The following is a 22,501-nucleotide window of genomic DNA, read 5'->3' on the forward strand; positions in this document are numbered from 1 at the left end:
ATTAAAAACTCCCACTGGCCCATCTGGGTTATGTGTATACCAGTCTTTTTTTCTGTATTTGTCCCTCCCTTTATAACCTTGTTTCTTATTTTTATTTTTATCATGGTAAGATCTATCATGTCCTCGATCATCCCACCTAGAATGTCGTGGTATTTTAGGACCATCTTTATCAGAATGATGTCTCTCCTGACTCGTTGTATAAGATTTATTCTGGGTTACAGATACATCCTGTTCTTTCTGGATTTCTCGTCCTACCCATAACCAATTTCTTACTTTGTCATCCTCATAGTCTTGTTTGTCTCTGGCAAAAAAAATCTGCTTAATAGCAATCACACTCTCTTGTAATTTATCTAACCTGTTTGAAGGATTTTGTATTTTCCTTGGAACTCCGTAGTTTCTTCAAATGGTTCCAATTTGGATTTGAAATCATTAATTGAGGTGTCTAATTTGTCAAGAGACTCTTTATGATTGACGACTAAGAGTTTCATCAATTCAAAAGAGCATGTATCTATAATAGTGTTACAAGTGTCTAAAAAAAAGTTTTATCTGGCAAATTAGACGTCGGCTTCTTTAAAATACGTAAACCTCGGGGTATCCATCGGCATCTGAGAGAGTTCTCCAAAGAGACCATATCCCACCACTTTCCCGTTTCAGAGAACATTCATTTCTCTAATTCGAAGACGTGGAGGGAGAAGTCCTCTTCCTTTGGTGTACCTAAACCCTCACAAACTTCAACGGGTATCTCATTATCAAAAATGTTCCTGAAATCTAAATGTCTTGAATTCCATTTTGAAAAGACATTACAATATGTTTCCTCCATATTGATGGATGTTAATCACAGCAAACTATATTAATTAGTGTAGTGTGTAACCACCTCCACAATAATTGTCACAGGTAGTGAATAACCTCAAAAACAGTCAAATAATTAAATAGTGCAGCTAAACAGGACACACCTGTTTTTTATTTGGAGCATGTGAGTTTGTACTTTTGGGGTCATTGCTCATTATATGTTTTGATTAAACGGTGCTGTACTATATGCTTCTTTTGTCTTTACATGCACCTAGGGAGTTCCTGCTATTTTGTAACAGATCAATGCTTTGATAACCATCCTCCTACCATATAGAGTGAGTCTATGTTGCAGTTTTTCTTTTTCACTTTGCACATTCACTCACTATTTTAATTCTAGAGCGTTTGCGCTTAAGGTTTCTTGCTGTATTATAGTAGAGATGGCAGATATGACGTAGATGAGAGCTTTCAGTCCAACATACAGTGAATCAAACCGGTGCCGGTACTAGATTTTTTTTAAATGTGCCCTAATTTGGCCACCTGGCGCTCTACAAATACTTCAAAAAGGTAAAGGTAATGCACACCAAAAATAATTAACAGCAATAATGTATTAGAATATTACAAAGAGGTTACCGGGGGCATTCAGCGAGACGAGCAGCCACCTCTCACAAATTTGATGCATGGAGATCTTGTGTCCTACAAATCCTGACACTATTCCTTCTGGTAAAGTGGAATCCTATGATGTCCAATGATAAGGCCCCTAATGTGATGAGAAGACCACTCATTTGGGGTATTTGCATTACCAATTTATTTAAAGCCCACTATACCTGTTACTTATCATACTGAGCTGCAAAGACTTCTAGTTTATAGTTTTTTTTTTTACTGATTTCTGAGACTTTCCTTTACTTTTGAACACTGAAGAAGCTTGAAAAATGTAATATGTTTGCATATCTGTGGTGGAAAGGAAGCACATAAGTGTTGGTTGTTATGCCAACCTGTGTTTTAAACGCTAGATGTGTGTGCATAGTGAAGATTATTGGTATGTGAAATAGTAAATAAAAGTCAACAAATGCACACGCACAAAGCCAGCTTCCCATTATGAAGAGTTCTTGTAGCTTCAAAGAAACAACTTCAAAGTAAGTGTTTGATAAACAGCTAACAAACTTGTTTCTATACAATACCTTTCAACTCCAAAGTGCTATTATTATCCAGTTACAAATGAGTGAGCTGTAGAACGATTTGTCCAAGATCACAGTGTCACAGTGTGGCAGGCTCTTGTATAGTTAGTTATACATGGAACACCTTACAGATGCTGTCCCACCTTATTTGTCCAGTGTTTAACACAGCGTTTTAAAACCTTTTTTTCGGTTAGGAACCCTATAATTATATTGTGAAATTCTGAGGAACCCCAATCCCCTCGAAATTCGGAGGAATCTCAACCCTCTTTAATAGTGTGTCTGAGATCAGATGCATTGTAAGGAACCGACAACCCTCTCTATCAGATCAGATGCTTTGTAAGGAACCACAACCCTCTCTAATAGCACGTCTGAGATCAGATGCATTGTAAATTCTTCTGCATTTGGTACAATTTTCAAATGATTTGAAAATTGCAGGGAACCCTTTAGGGATGCCTATGAGACCAAAGGCTACATTGGAAGCCCTGTTGAAAAACACTGGTTTAACCATTCACTTTACCCATTTCTTTTAATCATGGTCACAGGGTGAATTCTCCATTGACTGTCATCTCCCAACATAGACATATAATATTAATTTCAGCTACTTTCAGCAACAGCCACTATTGTACATTTCCTAAAAACTTGACCCTGGTCACTGTAACTTTGGAATCACCGCTTTATTTCCTTCATCAGATATGATCCCCATGCCAACCCCTAAAATAAGTAACATGTATTTGATGTTCTGGGACCCCATTGAGCATACTCCAGAAGGAAGTTTCCTAGATGTTTAATATAAATTGTTTTTTTGTTTTTTTTGCCCCTTCTTATGGGGTGGGACAGGACGGGAGCTGAATCTGCAGTAGCTATTTTCAGCTCCATGGACCCCGTGCCCCCACCCCCCGTTCCTGAGATACTTACAAGGGACATTACTACTTGGGAAGGGTATAACTTCCTGGTTTTGAAGGGGGAGAGGAGGGATTTAGAGTGCCGTCCAATAGGAAGGCGTAACCGATAAAGTTGCGGATTCCTATTGGCCTGTGGGTTGGTGACCATTTAGTCTCCTCTGGAAACATCATCAGTAAGTATTTTGGGAACCCAAAATAACCGTCTCCCAGAGCTCGAGATCACTAGTTTCCTACCCCGTCACAATAAAAGCGGGTAGAAAATGATTAGAGGCAGTGACTGCTTTAACATCTCCCATTCTTCTCATCTATTTAAGTATAAGGAATGAACACAATTGTGACTATTTTAAAAGCCCACAAAAAAAATGGCATCCAAAATATATGAGTACTTCAGAGACTCGCAAAGGAATATAAAGACTGACTGGAATAGTTGTGATTTATAAACAAAGTTAGTGGGAGCGTAGCTTTAAATAAAGAAACTGAAAAAATGACTTCCTTAATCTGTCTATAAAATGTTGCATAACGTGCGAATAAATGTGATGGGCGTTCCCAAACCGTTCCCAACTCTCGCTGTGCGAGTTTCTTTTCTCAGCAGTTACCATTTGTATGCATGTTATCCACTGCAGACTTATTTCGCACACAGTGCAACCCGTGACGGAGAAATCGTGAAGCTTAGGCGATCACATCACTGACACATAAATTAGAAGCAGACAAGTTTGAACAATTGAGAATATTTTCTCTCTGAGAGCAGACATGTATTCAATCTCGCCTGTATCTGCCAGAGGATCTTCCATGCTGAGTGCAGGGCCTGGTCACATGATGGGGAATGGTGATCTGTTAGCCGGTGACCCTTTTTCAGAGCAAGAGAAAACAGATGTCTTACAGCGATGCCAAGTCATTTTTTTTTTTCCCTTTCCTTGCATTTTAGGAACCGTTCCACACGCACAGGGAGGTTTTTGTTAATTTCTTTCAGATGAGAGCTTTGCACCATGCTTTTCAACACGCTTTCTGTTTAACTCCTTTCGTGCCAGAATCTGGCATTATGGGCTCAAAATATTTTGTATGCTTCTGGCAAAACGTATTGATTCCGTACTCTGTATGCTAAGATCTGTTTGATTGAAGATACCATTGGTTGACTTTTAAATCGGTTTCAATGAGGATCCTGCCTCTTATGTCCAATTTAAAGGGCCAATCTCTCCTAGGACCAAAGTAAAGTAATTCCAGGCGTGCATTTAAAGGGTTACATCTGAGTTATTGGTTTATATTTTACCCACCTATAAGTATATTTAAATATTTTTGTTTGTACGTACGTTTGTACGTTTGAGCTGAAACGTGGGAGGGATTTGGTTTTCTCTGGCGGCTCCCTTTTGTCTGATGTCACTGTGTGTACAACAAGCGTTTTCACAGCCAGAGCCCACCTCTCTCTCCTTCCCCTTGCTATTCAGAGGTCCCAAATAAATTTGCTATTAGCATGGCTATTTTTTTTTTTTTTTTAAGGGAAATCAGTTAGACCAGGGGTAGCCAACTCTAGTCCTCGAGGCTACCAACAGGTCAGGCTCTCAGTATATCCCTACTTCAGCATATGTGGCTCATTCAAGACTGAGCCACCTGTTATGAAGCAGGGATGGCCTGAAAACCTGACCTGTTGGTTCCTCTTGAGGACTGGAGTTGGCCTCCCCTGAGTTAGACTATTCAATTCTTTACATAAGGTTGTTTTCTGACTGGCTCAGTGGGGTGGCATCTCTAAGCTTAATGATCCCAGTGAGAAATGGCGAGTGAAAGAAAAGCAGATCTATTTATCCCAGTCATGTAAACGCTCGGTCCCTCCTGGTTGTAAAACATGATTTATTTAGACGCTGTATGTTTAAATCTGCTCAGGTACCTACCAAAATGTTGAATTCATGGATAGAACTGGATTGAAGTATATTTGCAGCAGATATTTTAAACTATGTGAAAAGCTTTTTAAATCAGAAACATGTTATAACCTGCATGCATCCAGGAATTGTGCTACTTCAAAAGATCTTCAAACTGCCAAGAAATGTCCTCACCTCCTTCTGCGGGAGACCGTTTAAAAGAGCAATCCGTGCAATAGCCTACTTTTTTTTATTTTTAAATAAATCAGTTCTGTAGTATTATATAATACTACATTTCTGTTATTATTATTATTCAACTCTTCATACCGTTTTTAATATACTGAACATCCTTTGATTTTTATAGCAGGTTTTAACACACCTCCCCAGCAGTGCAAGATCTTTGTAACACTTTCCTGTTTGTGATAATTTGTTGCCAATATTCCCAGCAGTTTCAGCTGCAAACTGTAACAATAGATCATGTTATTTTAGTAATCTAAGAATACATGCTGGCTGCTGAGTTACAGTGATTTAAGGATTCATTGAAACTAGAAGGCAGCCATTTAGTGAACCCTGGGAACCAGGATCTTTGTTGATCAGTCAGAGGAGAATGAATCGATCGTCAGCTTAGGTAATTAGATTTCAATTAAGGTAATCAAGGGCTGCATATATTAAAAATAAATAAATACATTTAAGTGCCTCTTTAATTGCCTCTTTAAAGGGCTCATTCCACCAAGCTCCATGGGGCCTCAGAGTAACAAAAAGTATGTCTGACACCATGCCAATGAACATGTCAAATTTATAAAAAGCTTGTTATTCAAGTTTCTTACATGTGGTGCAAGATTTGTATCCCGGGACGGTTTCATGCCCGCAGTGGATGATTATAAAGAAAATAAGAAGGGAAAAAAAAGTTTCCAATATAGACGCCAAACATCAAACATTCCAATATAATATGTGAACCAGCTAACTCCTCCTGTTGACACTTGCAAACTCATACACACTGTGTACAACCAACGCAATGTACTGTGATAGATTTACATATGCACACACACACACGCTGCTGAAGTTCCAAAGACGCAGTGATCGAAACATGAACCACGTAACAGGATCTGGGCGAAAAGGGAAGTTTATTGTTCCAAATAAGTAGGGCAGTACCTTATGTAAAATATTCAAAAGGCAGAAAAAAATAACGCGTCTGGGATGGAAAAAAAACTGAAATATTAAATGGAGGATACAGTAGGAATCCCCTCCAGAAGCCTATTATATACGTTTAACTCCTATACGGTCCCGTCGTGTTGTTTTTTTTTTAAATAAAACACTAGAGAAAAATAAAATAAAACACCCGGACACCTAATATTTAGAACGCTTGTGTCTCCTGAACAAAACATCAGAATTAAAAATAAAAGAAAAAATGAAATGCAAAAGAAAAGAAACACAAATGGTGATTAGCGCAGACTGCTGCTTTAAATCCGCTCCAAACATCTTACTGCCGTTTCTTTTAAATTATTATACATTTTTAGCAGCTTTGAGAACTTAATTTTCTCCATCTTAGTTGTATTCCTCAGTATGGTAAAGAAGATTTCTAGAAAAGGAAGTGGTTCTAAAAGGGGGCTCATTTGGTACAAGTTGTCCCAAAGAAATGAGTCCGGATGTTTAAAACCCAAAAGTGTGAATCGTTCAGTCTGCAGTGTTTTCTGTGGCTTGACTTCTACCTTGGCATTGGTTCAAAGACCTTTACTTTGAAATGCATCTTTACTCATTTTAGTCCGTTTAAAACATCAAAGTAATGGAGGAGAGAAAATGGGTCATTTGGAAACAGAGTATGCCATGGACTGAAGCTTTCCTTTCAAGCTTTAATTGCTAATGGTGTAAAAAAAAAAAAAAAAAAAAAGATGTGGTCCTGAAATGTTCATAAAACTGGTTGGTGCGTTTTGGAAAATGATGATGCGTGAGAACTAGATAGGATACACTATTTCTTGTAACTCGTTTACTTGTGGGCTCAAGTGATTAACGAGCCTCCAAACAAAAAAACATTCATGGCACGGAGTTAATCCTCTTAAACCAGAACGTACATTATGGCCCTTTCAAGTGGATGTGCTGGAAGGTGCCTTACAACTTGGCAGCACTCAGTAAATATGGTCCAATGATACAGGACAATGCAGGGTGGTAGCCAAGAAAGGTGTTGGGAATGTGTGGAAATCACAAGCTGATGGAGAAAATGCTACATCAGGTGATCCAAATGAACATGGAGATGGAAATTAGAACCAGCTTTATGCTGTTTTAGATCTGTTGACATTAATTCAGTGACTTGTTCATTTTAACTTTTGATTAGAAACAGGAAGGGAGTGGCCTATTATTAAGTGGCACTGTAATTGTTAAGTGAGGGTGCCAATTCCTTGTGACCTTGGGCAAGTTGTTTAATTTTTGAATGTCCAAAACATGTATAAAGATTGCATGTTCTTTGGAGAAGGATTTCCATGTACCTATTTGAATATGACTTAATATTATCGTAAACATAGGGTTATAGGAGTTTATTCTATAATCCCCAACGCGACCATTCACACCACAATCGGTCGACAGCTCCCATTTAAGTCAATTGGAGTTTTTGGGAGATCTTACTGGAGCTTATAGAATGAGCCTCTTACAGGAGAAACCCCCTCCAAAATGTTACATTGATTTGTTTTTATAAAAAAATTTGAATTGGGTGTATTCTGGAGCTGAACCTTGCTTTTTTCAGCTTTGGGTAACCCTGGTCCCCAAGAGTTATTGGTGAAGGTAACAGTACTCCATCACGGAGACTTCAATATTGCCACCAGTAGCGTCCAATAGGACACACAACGTGAACTTGGACTTCCTATTGGCCCTGTGGAACACACAATATTTGCCATCCTTATTGTTTTACTAAGATGAAACTTTAAACCCGGTACCTTAGCCAGTAAGTATCCCGGGCGGGAAGTGACCACAGTGATTCAGCTCCAGAGGACTCACTGGTTACAATTATATCAAATAAATCCAATAATAAAGACACGGGCAGGCAGGATAAGTCGTAAAATAACAGCTTTTAATCCCATCTTGTCAGAGCCTACAGTGCTTCATCGTATATCCCTTTAAGGATGGCAGCTGTGTAAACTTAGACTTCAGATCGTGTAATTGTAGAACCCCGCCCCCCCCCTTGGGGACTACCAAGTAATGTAATGGGTTAGTAACCTTAATGGGTTAACTGTGTGGGCTCACCCAGATCACTCCCCTCCTCATCATGTGATGTACGATAACTGTGCAGAAGGGGATAGCCAATTCCTTATAGACAGAGTTCTGCAGAGGACCTCACTGTGAGTCCTGTAAATAGGTCTGTGTCTATCGATGAGTGTATTAAGTGTGTCCTGACCCTATTTATTGTTTTCAGTTAAGGAATGTGCCTTATAGTAATGGCTCCACATTGTTCTCATTGACGAGGAGGAGTGAAAAAGTGCTTAGCAGGAGTAACTCAAATATAATTGGATTGGCCCAACCGGCAGATCCTTAATAAACTCCTGATCCAATATACATGGACGATGTATGCAGTACACAGCAAGGGGATACTGATCCCAGTAAGCAGAGTGTATTCCCACAGGGGCCCACTTGAGATGGGGCACTATTGACACTATGCAGGAGATTGCCCATCTAACCAAATACTACAGGAAACAAGAACAAGTATCTCCCCAGAATAGTATTATTGGCTACTAGGGGAAGAAGCGCAGAATAACTTTGATTTGACACCAGTTAATCATTGTCTGATGTCATTTATGTTTTTTGTATGGCGAGCCTTATAAATGGATGAGAACAAAGCTCTTCTTTGTAATATAAAAGTTCCTGGCGCCCATCCTTCTATCAGCATATTCACGCCCAGCCTACACGGACCCAGTACCATGAACAGGTGTGAGACACTGAGCACAGCTGTGTGAGACACTGAGCACAGCTGTGTGTGTGTGTTTATATCTATCTATCTATCACACACACACACACACTCACTCCTCTAGAGCACCGGGCAAGGAGGGTAACATATTCATGATTTGAAATATGTTTATCTTAAAGTACAGATTTTAAAATCCACTCCGCAGAAGTTAGGAAAAGTTTCTTTATGGCAAAGAAACATGTCTTAGTTCTACTGACATTTCAGGCGAGACGAAAATATTAAAATGAGCTATGTGATGCTTGAGGCAGAAAGACCAATTAAATCTTTTACAGATGATTCTGAAGAATGAGTGGGACACTGGCACAATGAGATATTTGCAGCGATAGAGATGGCTAATTACACGCTAACATGATAATTTAAGAGTTAAAAGCTACCTCATTCACTAGTAGAAGATAAAGGTTTTGTCAAGGATATTGCTGCAGTAATGTTTGTTTTTTCCTCCCGAGGATTTGCTCATTGGCCTGAAATGAGAATTAATGTGTGCCGTAGAATTTAAATGATCCCATTTTCCTGTCGTCTTTTCTGCTGGCTATATTCTTAGTGAGGAAATCTCACATGACCTAGGACAAATCATCTTTAAGATAGATCTAAACTGTGTATTTTGCAGAACATAGTACATAGTAGAACATTAGTAGTGTTAAGGTTCATAAGAAATTCAACACATGGCAATAATATGAACTATTCATCCCACGGGCAGTACATAGGACTCGGGGACTTCCCTTAAGGTTGGAGGTAAGGAGATTTCACCAGCAACAACGGAAAGGGTTCTTTACAGTAAGGACAGTTAAAATGTGGAATTCATTACCCATGGAGACTGTGATGGCAGATACAATAAGTGTGTTCAAATAAAGGTTGGACATCTTTTTAGAAAGGAAAGGTATATAGGGATATACCAAATAAGTATACATGGGAAGGATGTCAATCCAGGGAGTAATCCGATTGCCAATTCTTGGAGTCAGGAAGGAATTTATTTTTCCCCTTATGAGATATCATTGGATGATATTTCACTGGGTTTTTTGTTTGCCTTCTTCTGGATCAATAAGTAAGTATAGATATAGGATAAAGTATCTGTTGTCTAAATTTAGCATAGGTTGAACTTGATGGACGTACATCTTTTTTCAACCTCATCAACTATGTAATAATAAATGTCTTATTCTGCAATATATGCATCAGTGCACATTTAATTTTGCAAAGTCCCTGCCCCATACAGGTTACAGTCTATTTTTTTTTATGTTTGGAGCACAGGGAGTTAAAGTGACTTGGTCATACAGAGCTGACACTGGGGTTTGAACCAGGTTTGCCTGCTTCAAAAGCAACATCACTCCTCGGCTCTCTCTCCTCCCAGACGTCACTTGTATACTCGGACACATCATATGACAGGGGTTCTCAACTCCAGTACTCAAGACCCCCCAACATGTCAGGTATTCAGGATATCCCAGCTTCAGTCGAAGACTTAAAACCTGATCTGACCTGTTGGTGAGTCTTGAGGACTGGAGTTGAGAACCACTGCCATATGGGATTGAATATAGTTCTTCAGTTGTATTGTATTGTATGTCTTTATTTTTATAGCGCCATTAATGTACATAGCGCTTCACAGTTCTTCAAGAACAAACACACCCGGTATCTGGTTGTCGGTAGAGGCCGCTTTACTTGTCTAAAGTATTTACAGAAGAAATGGAATGCAAATCATTTTTGGCGTGCAATGCTGAAAATCTTATTTGTACTCGAATACTTTGCATGCCACTTGGCATTGTGAGGGTTAATCAAAATGGTAGGCGACATTACCACATTCTTAATGAAGAATGGCTGTAAATGTCGTCTTCCAGGGTTAAGCCAAGATTAATAACTGCAGTACTTCCCAGGAAAAACTAATACTTGGTTAAAAGTAGACAAAACACACGCAACCCTGTAAGCTCAGAACCCGCCTCCCTGGTTTCACGCTTGCCCATCTCCCCTTTTAAATGGCAGTTCTGGATATACACATGTGGAAGACCAGTCTATTAAAGACCGCTCTCCCTACATTAGAGCGGTTATGAGAGCATTTTGCAGGTTCAGCAGTGTTAGGACCTACAGATGGGCCACACCGTGACGTGGTTGTAGGCTTAAAATACTTTGGCCATAGAATTAAAATAAATGACCCTTGCTTTTGTGAAGATAAACAGATACGTAGGTAACTATATAATATGTCATGGTGGATGTAGAACTAGGGCTTTTGGTTAAAAGTAGGCAAAAAATGTGCTAGTCTACACACAACATTAGCATCTACATAGAAATGAAGTATGCAAAAGAACATATGAAAAAATAATTCACACTGTGCGGGTTCATTGATTAGTATTGTATATGCTGAAGAGGAGAGGCATACATTAGCAAATATTTAGGGTCTGAGGTTGAAGCATTTCAACTAACGGCCCAAGGGCTGGATGCTGCTAATAAGAGCATTTAATCTGGAGCCTGGTTTATCAATTACCAGGACTAAAAATCAATGGGAAATATCAGATAAACAGCTGGAACAACAAGGGAGGGTTGGAAATGTGTGCAGAAGAGTAAAAGGGAGAGCGAGTATAAGAAGAGTGTAAGGTGGGGTACACAACATTTCTGTTGCCCAGTGATGTCTGAATTTAAGATAACAAAGATTGTTGGCAAGAATTCCAAACATATTGGTGCAGTGTGTTTTTGTGGTTATGGTTTTGATGGCTAGCACATTATGGGCCATATTTACAAAACGGTGCTAAGCCGTAAAGCACCTTATGGCACTATATCTTTTTATTACTGCTTATAATGTGAAATGTCTTATTACAGTGACAGTCATTTTGTTGGGTCTGGCTCACTATCTGTGGTGAAGCAGATTCTTTTGGTGGAGTATCTAAAAAAGGTGGTTCGGCCTAGGGTGGTTTTTTTTTTATTGATCTAGCTGTGAAGCAAGGAGTCTCTCTAGAGCTGAACCGCATTAGTTCCAGCTCTGGGAACCCCCTGTTTCCTGAAATACCTTCCTCCATAGGTGCTGCCAATAACATTCTGGCTAGGTGAAGAATATGGAGTTTAAATGTCACGTGGCACGGGAGCCAATAGGAAGCTGCGGCACCATCTGGCTTCCTATTGACCCATGTGATGCGGGAGCTTTAAACCTACATAAGGAACCGCGAACATCTTCTGAGATAAGTATCTCAAGAAATAGAACACCCCAGAGTTGAAATTTACACGGTTCAGCTCAAGAGATCCCCAGATTCATACCTATTGTTGGAATGTTCCTTATACTCGCAGTACTCTCGTAGTTAAATCCTTCATAAAATACAGCAGCAATGTTTTGGGACCAGCCTGTCCCTTCATCAGACACACAGACTGGTCTAGACAAACTTACATCTAACAATGAACGACTGGAATATACTTCGAAAGGAATTCCTTTACTACAAGGGTTCCCAGCTCCGGTCCTCCAGAACCGCCAACAGGTCCGATTTTAAGGATCTCTCTACTTCAGCACAGGTGGTTTAGTCAAAATGGCTGGGCCACTGATTGACCAACCTGTGTTCAAGCAGGCAGATACTTCAAACCTGATTTGTTGGGGGATTTTGAGGGCTAGTGTTGGGAGCCACTACTCTACTGTATGGTGTGTTGGGCCCAGCACAAGTGAATTGCAGGTGCATTGAATGGTGTGGTATGCAAGAAGATAATATGGGATCTTTGTTGCGTTGAAATCATCTTTGTTTCATATGCACTTTATTTAACCTCTTTTTTTAAATTATTTTTTAATTTTGATTAAGCAACAAGAACAAGACCCAACCAACCTGTACATATCCAATTTGCCATTCACCATGGATGAGCAGGAACTGGAGAATATGCTGAAACCATTTGGGCAAGTTATCTCTACAAGAATACTCCGTGATTCTAGTGGCACCAGTCGTGGTGTTGGGTTCGCAAGGTATGGTTCCACTTGAATAACATTTCAACGTTGTTTGATAGCGTTACGGACATTGGGCTTGTTATCTTTGTTTTGAATTAAATGGCACAACAACATAATCAATTGTGGGGCGTGGGGTCAGATTGTGTTGCTTCCTAGATGATTGACAAGATATAAAAATGTTAATTATGTAATTTGCAATATGCCATCATGCCATCATGCTATCCAATAGTGGTTTGTTAAAGCAGCATTCCACAAAACGCTCTATTTTTATTTACTGGGGCACCCTGGTTACCCACACACATGCAAACAGGCCACCAAAGCGCATGCCAATAGGAGGTCGCAACAGCTGACATTGGGGAGGAAGTGAACCAACAGCTAAAACTGCAATTATCTCGGGAACAGAAGGCTGGCTCCCCAGAGCTAAAAAAAAATATATAGTGTTCATCTCCAGAGATCCCTCCTACCCCTCCCCTGGTTTCAATCCTGTTACAAAATACATTTCCATTTTTGGCTGGATTCCTGCTTTAAAAAGTAACTTGTTAACTTGTCAAAGAAAATTCTAACAAAAGTTCCCTAATGTATGCACTCGCAGTAACCAGTGGAGTGAAAAGGAGTAGAAATAAAACCCTTTTAATGGTAAATAGTCTAAAATTATTTTGTAAAGAGGGATTTGGTGTTTATAATTCCATGATCAATCCCTTAAACCACATACATATCAAATTTAGTATATATACATACATACACACACACACACACACACACACACACTTATTTGCCGCTTCTTTCTTTTTGTACCCTATGTAATCAATACATTTACTTCCAATGGAGTGTCATTAATACGATCATATATTCCTTGGAACATCAGTGCTGGCCCAATTTCTCACGTTTAAATTGTTCCAATGTATGGTATTGATATTGTTACTTTTTACTAAAACCTAAGGTAATTAATATATCTCTGGGCACTAAATCACTAAGTGAAGAAGCCACGTTGGAACGTTACATGGTACACAGAACTTAATGTAAAAGAGGCTAAAAAATAACATACTTTTGTATCGTAACCACAACTCTAAAATCTATTGTGGGGTCGTGCTAGTGAAGTATCCTGCAGTGTTTTAAATCTTGCAAGGGGAGGATATTGTTCCTCTAGTAGCCAATGTATAGCAATTTCAGTGTCCATGCTTAATTTGTTGTTGCTCAGTCACTTATGCTAGATTTTACTAACACCGCTATCTGTATAGCCTGACTGCCACTCGATACCACATAACTTGTTGCTCTGGCATGAGTGACTGAGTAGCAACTATTTAAACATCAATACCGAAATTGCTACATACTTGTTACTAAAGGAACAACATTCCTCTTTTGCAAGATTATAATCACTACGAGATATGAATCAAACTGTAACTGCTAATTTAGGTTCAGCTACTTCACTAGCACATGACCCCACAACAATAGATTTTTGAGTTGTGGTTACATTGCCAAAGTATGTTTTATTTAGCCTCTTTTACATTAAGTTCTGTGTACCATGTACCGTTCCAACGTGGCTTCTTCACTTAGTGATTAGTGCCCAGAGATACTGTATATGTATTACCTCAGGGTTTTAGTAAAAAGTAACAATATCAATACCATACATTGGACCAATTTAAACGTGAGAAATTGGGCCAGCACTGATGTTCTAAGGAATATATGATCGTATTAATGACATTTCAATGGAAGTAATGTATGGATTACATGGGGTACAAAAAGAAAGAATCTGCAAATAAGTGTGTGTATATACAGTATAATGTGTATATATATATATATATATATATATATATATATATATATATATATATATATATATATATATATATATATATATATATATATATATATATATATATATATATATATATATATATATATACACACACATATATATATATATATATACACATATATACACATATATACACATATACATGCTACATTTTATATGTATGTGGTTTAAGGGATTGGTCATGGAATTGTAAAAATCAAGTCCTTCTTGACAAAATTATTTTGGACTATTTACCATTCAAAGGTTTTATTTATACTCCTTTTCACTACCCTGGTTACTGTGAGTGCATTCATTATGGATCTTTTGTTTGTGTTTCTACTAGTATATATTTATCCCTATTTGCACCACAGTATATCACTACTTATTTTATTATTACTAGGCTGGTGCAGGTCTTTTCCCTTCCCTTCTCTTACCCCATTATTATACAAAGAAAATTCTACACGGCATGAAAATATCATTTATATTGCATTTATGTCTTCATGCAGGATGGAATCAACAGAGAAATGTGAAGCAGTCATTGCTCATTTTAATGGGAAATTCATTAAGGCGCTACCTGGGGTTTCTGGTATGTTACCTTTTTCCTTTTACAGCATTTGTCCTTTACAACTAGTAACTCCCAGTTTTACATTCTTAAGCATTTTTTCAATGTTTACCATGCAATACATTCATCTTGTGTACAATTATGTTACAGTGCATAGATGTCTTGCCATATATTTTGTTGGCATGAAGTGGATGGCGTTTTTTTTTTCTTTGAAACTTGTAACAAACAAGCAGAGCATTGTATTCTAAGAACCTCCAGCATCTAAGGCGTCAAGATCTTTTCAGCTCCATCCAAGGTGCCATTTTTCTAATATGTATTCTGAGGTCTATGAATCACCAAGACTAGTGATTTATAAATTAATTTAATTATATGTGATTCACAGCAGATGCAGCACTAGGCACACCTCCTAAATAGAAAATATGAACAGTAATTATTCCGGGAAGAGATTTATGAGCTACAAGGCACTGCAAAAGGATAAAACCTTATGATATTACTGAAATAGTAGTACAATCATTCTCACTGTTGGCATTACCCAGTTATGCTGATAACGATTGGTTTCTGCCTGTGTGTTCTGTGCCCTGTTCCCATTTAAAATCTCAATGCGAGCCGACGGTTGCAAACACACCTGATGTAGGGTGTGCCTGCCGATAAAGGCGTCCAATATTAAAAGGCTTATTTACCCAGGTAGAATTATAGACTGTAAATGCAGAGGAGGTGGTTAGTGAGGTGAAACCAAAATCTGCGCCCTATTGAGATTTGTGAAAATTAAAAAAAAGGATGTTTAAGATATTATTGCCTCACTTGCCTATTAAAATGTTGTTGTTTCCAATCTCTGACTGTTCCCTGACTTCTTTTAATTTTGGATCTCACTTCTTAGACAAAATGATCCACATTGTCAGTTTATGAAGATAGAAAAATGCATCCGGAGTATTATATTTTATTACCGCTGAACAGCAACCACGTTTGTGTAAAGCACAATTGTATCTTGAAGTCATATGGGAGACACACAAAACCCAGTAAATACACGGTCACATTCAATGTGATCATTGTTGAGAATAAGCAGCTCAAGACTGCAGAACGGGACCAAAAACTCACTTCTCTCCTCTGCGCTATACAGTAGTATTATTCTGTGTGGTGTTGTAGAGTCCGTGTCACTGTTTGCTTTACAATATAAATAATAAATCAGTTTACTTCCAGGCGAACTGGCCTTTAAGGAGCCTTTAGGCTTAGGGCCGCTTAGCAAATATGGTCCATAATGCTTCTGGCAAAAAAATAAATGTATTTTCAGTTGTACCACTATTTTATTTTGTGTCAGTTGATACCATTTAATTTATTTGTGCATGGTGCTTTATTTTTCTTCATAGCTTGGGGGGGAGGGTGGGGGAAGATATGTATACGGATTTTGACAGCTGTCAGCCTAAGCGCCCTTTCTCACAGTATAGAGCAGCGGTGGGCAACTCCAGTCCTCAAGTGCCACCAACAGACCTGGTTTTCAGGATATCCCTGCTTCAGCACAGGTGGCTCAATTAGTGACTCAGTCAGTATATTGGCTGGGACCATTGGTGTTCATTTAGTTTTACATCAGTTTCTACCATTTGATTTTTTTGGGGGTGCAATGTTCTTTTGACCCCTTTAATGACAGTGGACCTTTGCAGGCTGCTCTGGCAACGAATTGGTTAACTCTCCTATTCTGTAAGGGCAGAAGCTGACTAAAACGGTTAACAATGAACCGCATAATTAACTTTATTAACCAAATTCACATCAGATTTAATAGTGGCGCAAGTGTAAATCTGCAACTTAATCAAGTCAAAAACATTATATCCCATGCTCTATAATATGAGCATACTTTAAGCCAGTGTAGCTTCCGAGAGGTTACATTTGGGAATGGATGAAATGGGATAATCACTTTTTGTTCTGATGTTTTATGCCTCCTTGGTACACAGTGGGGTTATCAGCACCATTTGAAGATTGTTCCGCGGACACCATGTATGTCAGCCCAAGGCTGCATAACAGGGATGAAAGTGCACCGATTTGCAAGCTGTAAATTGGCCCCAGAGAGAGCTGTAGCCTACTTGATAAATGTATCAATAATACTTGTCAGTGGGTACTCCGAAATAATAGGCAGCATTTCTTCAGTTTTGTCCCTCTTGAAAGTTAACATGCACTATCCATCAGTATGGGATATGACTAGACAACCAACCATATTCATTCTTCTTATGAAAGAAGATCAAAAACATATTTATAAATAATTAATTGTATACAGTTCTGGATGTTTATACCTTATTTGTCATAATAGAATCTTTTGCACCAAAAAAAACATATACTAAAGATCTTGCAATGTCAGTGTGGTCCCCAAGACGTGGGACATTTCTTAATGGTCACAAAATATTGACACTAGGGTTGAACCCTTTCCCCCCTATTTATAGGACCAGTGCTTGTATAAGTAGACATTTTCTCCTCATTACTAGAACAGTCTTAATAATTGATGCTGCCCCTTTATCCCTCTAGCTGCTAACAGATATAACATTACAGTGGTTATGTAGTCTCTTTTATTTTTGTTGCCTTGATTTTGAAAGAAAAAGGAGATTTATTTTTACATATCTAGTAATAGTCTGTAAGTTCTACTACATATTGATGCAAATAGTATAAGGGGTGCGCAAACTTTTTGCCCTTCGCCCCCCTACTTGCTCGCGCCCAACCTTACCTTGTCTCAAGCGCCAAATGACCCCGCAGCGTCATTTGACACCATGGTGACATGTCGCCCCAAAACTGTCTGGGTCAAGGTAAGGGAACTTACAGAAGCCTTGCTCGGTCCCCCTCTGTAAGTGCCGCGGCCTTCTCCCCCTCCCCCCCCCCCAAAAAAATATTGCGCTCCCCCCAGTTTGGGAACCCCTGGATCAGGTGTTACATTGCTGAGAGTTTTCTCTTTATTGCAATTTCAGTATATGTTTCCAAGTTGGACAACACCGTTACACCAACAACCTTAGGAAAACAGCCATTGATTATATAATCACTTGAAAAAGCTTTTGATTGTATTGTTTTTGTGGAGTGGTTCTTCCCTTTTTATCGTGTTGTGGCACAAAGATTTGTATTTACCAACAATAAATTGGCTGCCTTATCCTCACATGGAAGTAATGAAAATAATCTGGCAAAATCTTAGAATTCCTGTGGAGAGCTTGAAAAGTAAAACATGAATGTATTATCCAAGCAATTTATTGAGGCTCTGCTACTGCACCTAGTTCTCCCCCCCTATACTATGCGCAAACTCCCTGCACTGCGCCCCCAAGCCTGCTCTCCTCTGTCGCGCCCCCCCCCCCCCACCTGTAATGTTGTGTCAAATGACGCTGCGGGGTCATGTGACGTCACGTGACCCGCTACGTCATTTGCCGCCACGTCTCCATGGCAACGGGCATCATTTGTCGCTGCGTTGCCATAAAGACGCGTGACTGAAGCCGAGTACGTTTACAGAGGCCTCTCGCTCTCAGCGCAGGGCCTCTGTAAACGCTGCTCCCCCCTTACCCCCAGAAAAGTCTTGCGACCCCCAGTTTTCCCACCCCATGCAGTATGTTACCATTGAATCAAATATATTTCCCTCCTAATACATTAGGGTCCATATTAAGTAAGAAGTGCTATAACACGTGAATGGGCTTCAAGGTGCATTTCGGCAAAAAGGCGTCTTAAAGCATAGCCCCGCCTAGTAAATATCAACCTAAGCGCCATACATTCCAAATGGCGCTAAGCCATATGATAAATTTGCGTTAATGGTCCGTAAGATGTCTTCTGGCTTAGCACTAGTTCCTATTCTGTATGTGATGCTTAACGCAGCTTTGACTCCAGTTTGTAGCGGGGTAGTGTTTGATATGACTTTGCTTGTCCCCCAGCTCCTGCGGAACCATTATTGTGCAAATTTGCAGACGGAGGGCAAAAGAAGAGACAGAACCAGAACAAATATGTTCAGAATGGAAGAGCCTGGCCTAGAGAGGGCGAGGTGAGACTTGTAAGTGTTTCCATAAAACTTCAGGATGGGCGTGTGAATGAGTAGCTAAACACATGAGTCACACACACATTTCTCGGCTTGGCCCTGTCACTGTTTGGGTGTGGAGTTTTCTGCATAGATTTGTGGCTTTCTGGTTGACGTTGAAATGTACACTTGGATATCTTAAATATTTGAACTTTTCAAAACCACTCCGTTTGATTGTTAGAATAGATTTGTATGGGGGCATATACGCACACAGACACAATATATTACCCTCTATATGGGACTGAACGGCTATAGAAAAATGCTTTCATGAATATTGAAATACTATGGGGAGTTTGTAAGATTGCAGTGAAAATGCCTCTATATGCGGCGAAGAGAGATAATTGTGCAGTGCCTGACATGCAAGAAAACCAATTTCTGCAGGTGTGTTGCTCTCTACTGCATGCTGCAATTTTTTGGGGGGTTTATTTACGAGTGTAGCCGCCTTTTACGTTTTAAGTGTTGTTGCCTTTTTACTTTCAAACAAATTAAATGCCAAGGAACAGATCGCACAATTCCCAAAAATCTTCTTTTTTTCCCACTATAGCAAGAATAGCCAACTCCAGTCCTCAAGGGTCACCAACAAACAGGTCAGGTTTTCAGGATATCCCTGCTTCAGCACTGATTGCGCCACCTGTGCTGATGCAGGGATATCCTGAAAACCTGACCTGTTGGTGACCCTTGAGGACTGGAGTTGGCCATCCCTGTTATAGGTTAATTCTGTATTATCTAGGTCTTACATTTACAATACATTACTCTTGGTAATAGAAAATGGTGTAAGAATTTTTTAATTTACTGTATCTCCTTTAATTTCTCTCGCCCGTTTCTTGGGAAAGATGTTGCATTATTTTATGTGATCTCATTGATCGTTTTACCAGTACAACTATGCAATCAAGTATAATGTAGTATTACATTTAAAAAAATACACATATGACACCTGGTTTATAGTATTGCAGGCATTGTATGGTTGCTTGAGACCTAGATAATAAAAGCAGGAAGGATAATATGGCAGTGCGTATTCTGCCTATAGGAGACCTGGGCAGAGGTACAATCAGGGAGACATATTTGGGGAAAATAAACCATGGCTTTTATTCAGCCGATAGCTTTAAACAATACAGTTTAAGGAAGCACACATAAATAAGCAGGCTATCCCTTTGTAGAGGCTAACTCACTCACAGTCCCTATCTGCAGGGCTGGATGGCGTCATGCCAACCTTTGACCCCAAAGTCTAAAGAGGTACCTGTAAGCAGGGGGTTCTTTCTGTCAGTCTCTGGGTTGTGTCCTTTTGGGGGCCTTTGGTGGATTCCAGGGTCCGTTTCGCCCTGGATGTAGACGGTCTGGTTTCTGAGAGTCTTGCTGGCAACACAGTCCCTCTGTGCTTAAGAGATCTGCTGCAGTTTATGCAGGAGGCTTTCGTACATGTCTGAGGAGCCAGGTGGAGACTGGTTAATTGTCTGTAGCTGCAATTAACCAGCCCCCTGCTGGACTCCTCAGACCAAAACAGGCTTTCTGTTGAAGCCCTTTTATACAGAGGTTAAAGGCCCTGTCACACTGACAAATATGGATTTTAAAAACCAACCAAATTCACCTTCGCATGTACAGTCTCCTATTAACCAGTTCATTGGCAAAAGTGCCTGAAGGGATTAATGGATAATCAGACACAAATTTCTACTGAAATTGTAGCTTTTTATAGACTATCCTAGGGTTACACAGCAGTATTGATATATCCACTTATGTTGGTCCAGGAGCGTGCATGAGAATCTCTGTAGGATCTTGTTTTCCTTAAGGTCAGTATGGCATCTGGATCCCTGTATGCTAAAGACTAAGATTACATGAACTGCTGAAAATCTGTCAGATTTGCCACTCGTTTTTCCTTTTCTCCCCCTTCACAGGCTGGAATGACACTTACTTATGACCCGACCACCGCTGCTATTCAAAATGGGTATGTCAGAAGGTGATTTTCCCAAATCTGATCTTTTATTTTATATCAGTGTTGCCCTAGTTATCTCCGCTGGTTATCTGAAACCTTTCTTCTGTCCCTGTTTGTGTTCTAGGTTTTATCCTTCACCGTACAGCATTGCAACAAACAGAATGATTACACAAACATCCATTACACCTTATATCACTTCTCCTGTCTCAACGTACCAGGTGTGTACTCATCCTGTATAATAACATAAATAAGCGTAAACTGAGCATTTCAATGAGAAGCTTAAGTTCCTCATTTATGTTCCTCAGTTACTTGATGAACGTGTTTTTTACGTATAAGTGTATATGAGGATCTTAAGTTATGCGAGGGTTTGCAGAGTGTTTTTTGGTGTAGCTGCCTGGGAACAGTAGATCCGTGTATTTTTTGGGGGGGTGGGGGGCAGGGTAGGCGATTTCCAAAGAAAATGGAATTATAATGGTACAACACAAAAATAATTTGTTTTCATTACGTTGCTACATTTATTGTCGGAGATATGTCTGAAAAATTTCAGTTGAGAGCCAAACCGAGAAGCAGTGGGGTTTCAGTGCTGCCAAGCTACACAGTTAAAAGTCACCTGGTTATTTGTGCGTGCATAACGCTGAAATGATCTGCAAGCAAAGTGGAACATACCAGAAGCAGAAACCAAAATCCAGCACTGGATCAGGAAGAGACATGCTTTAGAAGGCATATCGCATATCCCATAATGAGCGCAAAAACCGAATTCCTGTGCTTGGCAGAGGGTGTATAAATAACAGAAAGGGACATACTTCTGCATATAGTGCTCTTAACCTCATTGCTTTAGGGCCTGTCATGCATGTGGTTAGGGGCTGCCTGTAAATGCCAGTTGGAAATGAGATTGCACACAATGGGAACATACATTTTAGAAATAACAGTTGGAAATCAATGGCCCCTTGAATATATTGGGGGGGGAGGAAGCTGATGCCAAATGGAGATACAGTGAGTTGCCATATACCACAAAGAATCTTAATCTGTGGTCTCTTTTTTTTTTTTGTAATTTGAATACATGAAAAAGCTCAGAAAAAAGTGTTGAACTTGAACTGTAATGTGTGCGTGAATGTATGTGTATATATGTATGTATATGTGTGTGTGTGTATGTGTGTGTGTATGTATATATATATATATGTATATATATATATATATAATGTCGCCATTTTTTCTCACTAACATACATTAACTTTAAGTGTGTCAGTCTGATTTGCAAAAATGCATTTTATTATTACCTTGATGAATGAAAGCCGGTAGTGTGAAAAACGGGTGTGCTATTTGTGAGACGGATTGAAGATGCGTATTTGTCCTTGGGATTTTTAGCTAGTATGGCTTTCAGGCCAAAAGGTTAAAACCTAAAGCAAACATTAGTAGCAACAGTGGCTGTTGTAGTGCTTTCACATTGCAGCTTATCACGCTAAATGTCACAGCCGTTTGGCTATTGATATTTCAAGTGTAGTAACAAGACGCACAGAATGTAACTTAACAGGATCAATAAACACAAGCTGTACAAAATAAAATAAAACCGGCTTAATAGTAATGTTTGTAGGGAAAACATGTGTTTGTCTGTATCATCCAAGAATAAATCAAA

The 22,501-nt window shown here is 39.3% G+C and overlaps 1 protein-coding gene across 11 annotated transcripts in view; it reads left to right on the forward strand.

Moving 5' to 3' along the window:
- The window catches only part of RBMS1 (RNA binding motif single stranded interacting protein 1), a 207,456-nt gene that overhangs the window by 158,004 nt on the left and 26,951 nt on the right, over positions 1-22,501 (forward strand). For 5 of the 11 annotated variants that reach the window (XM_075609256.1, XM_075609255.1, XM_075609258.1 and 2 more), the window contains exons 5-9: positions 12,417-12,581; positions 14,865-14,944; positions 18,802-18,917; positions 20,831-20,892; positions 20,993-21,086. In XM_075609256.1, the coding sequence (XP_075465371.1) occupies positions 12,417-12,581; positions 14,865-14,944; positions 18,802-18,917; positions 20,831-20,892; positions 20,993-21,086 (517 nt within the window). The remainder of the gene's footprint in view (positions 1-12,416; positions 12,582-14,864; positions 14,945-18,801; positions 18,918-20,830; positions 20,893-20,992; positions 21,087-22,501) is intronic. The other 6 variants (XM_075609259.1, XM_075609263.1, XM_075609260.1 and 3 more) reach the window with 6 other exon arrangements.

Source organism: Ascaphus truei, chromosome 7, assembly GCF_040206685.1.
Source record: "Ascaphus truei isolate aAscTru1 chromosome 7, aAscTru1.hap1, whole genome shotgun sequence".
Lineage (NCBI taxonomy): Eukaryota > Metazoa > Chordata > Amphibia > Anura > Ascaphidae > Ascaphus > Ascaphus truei.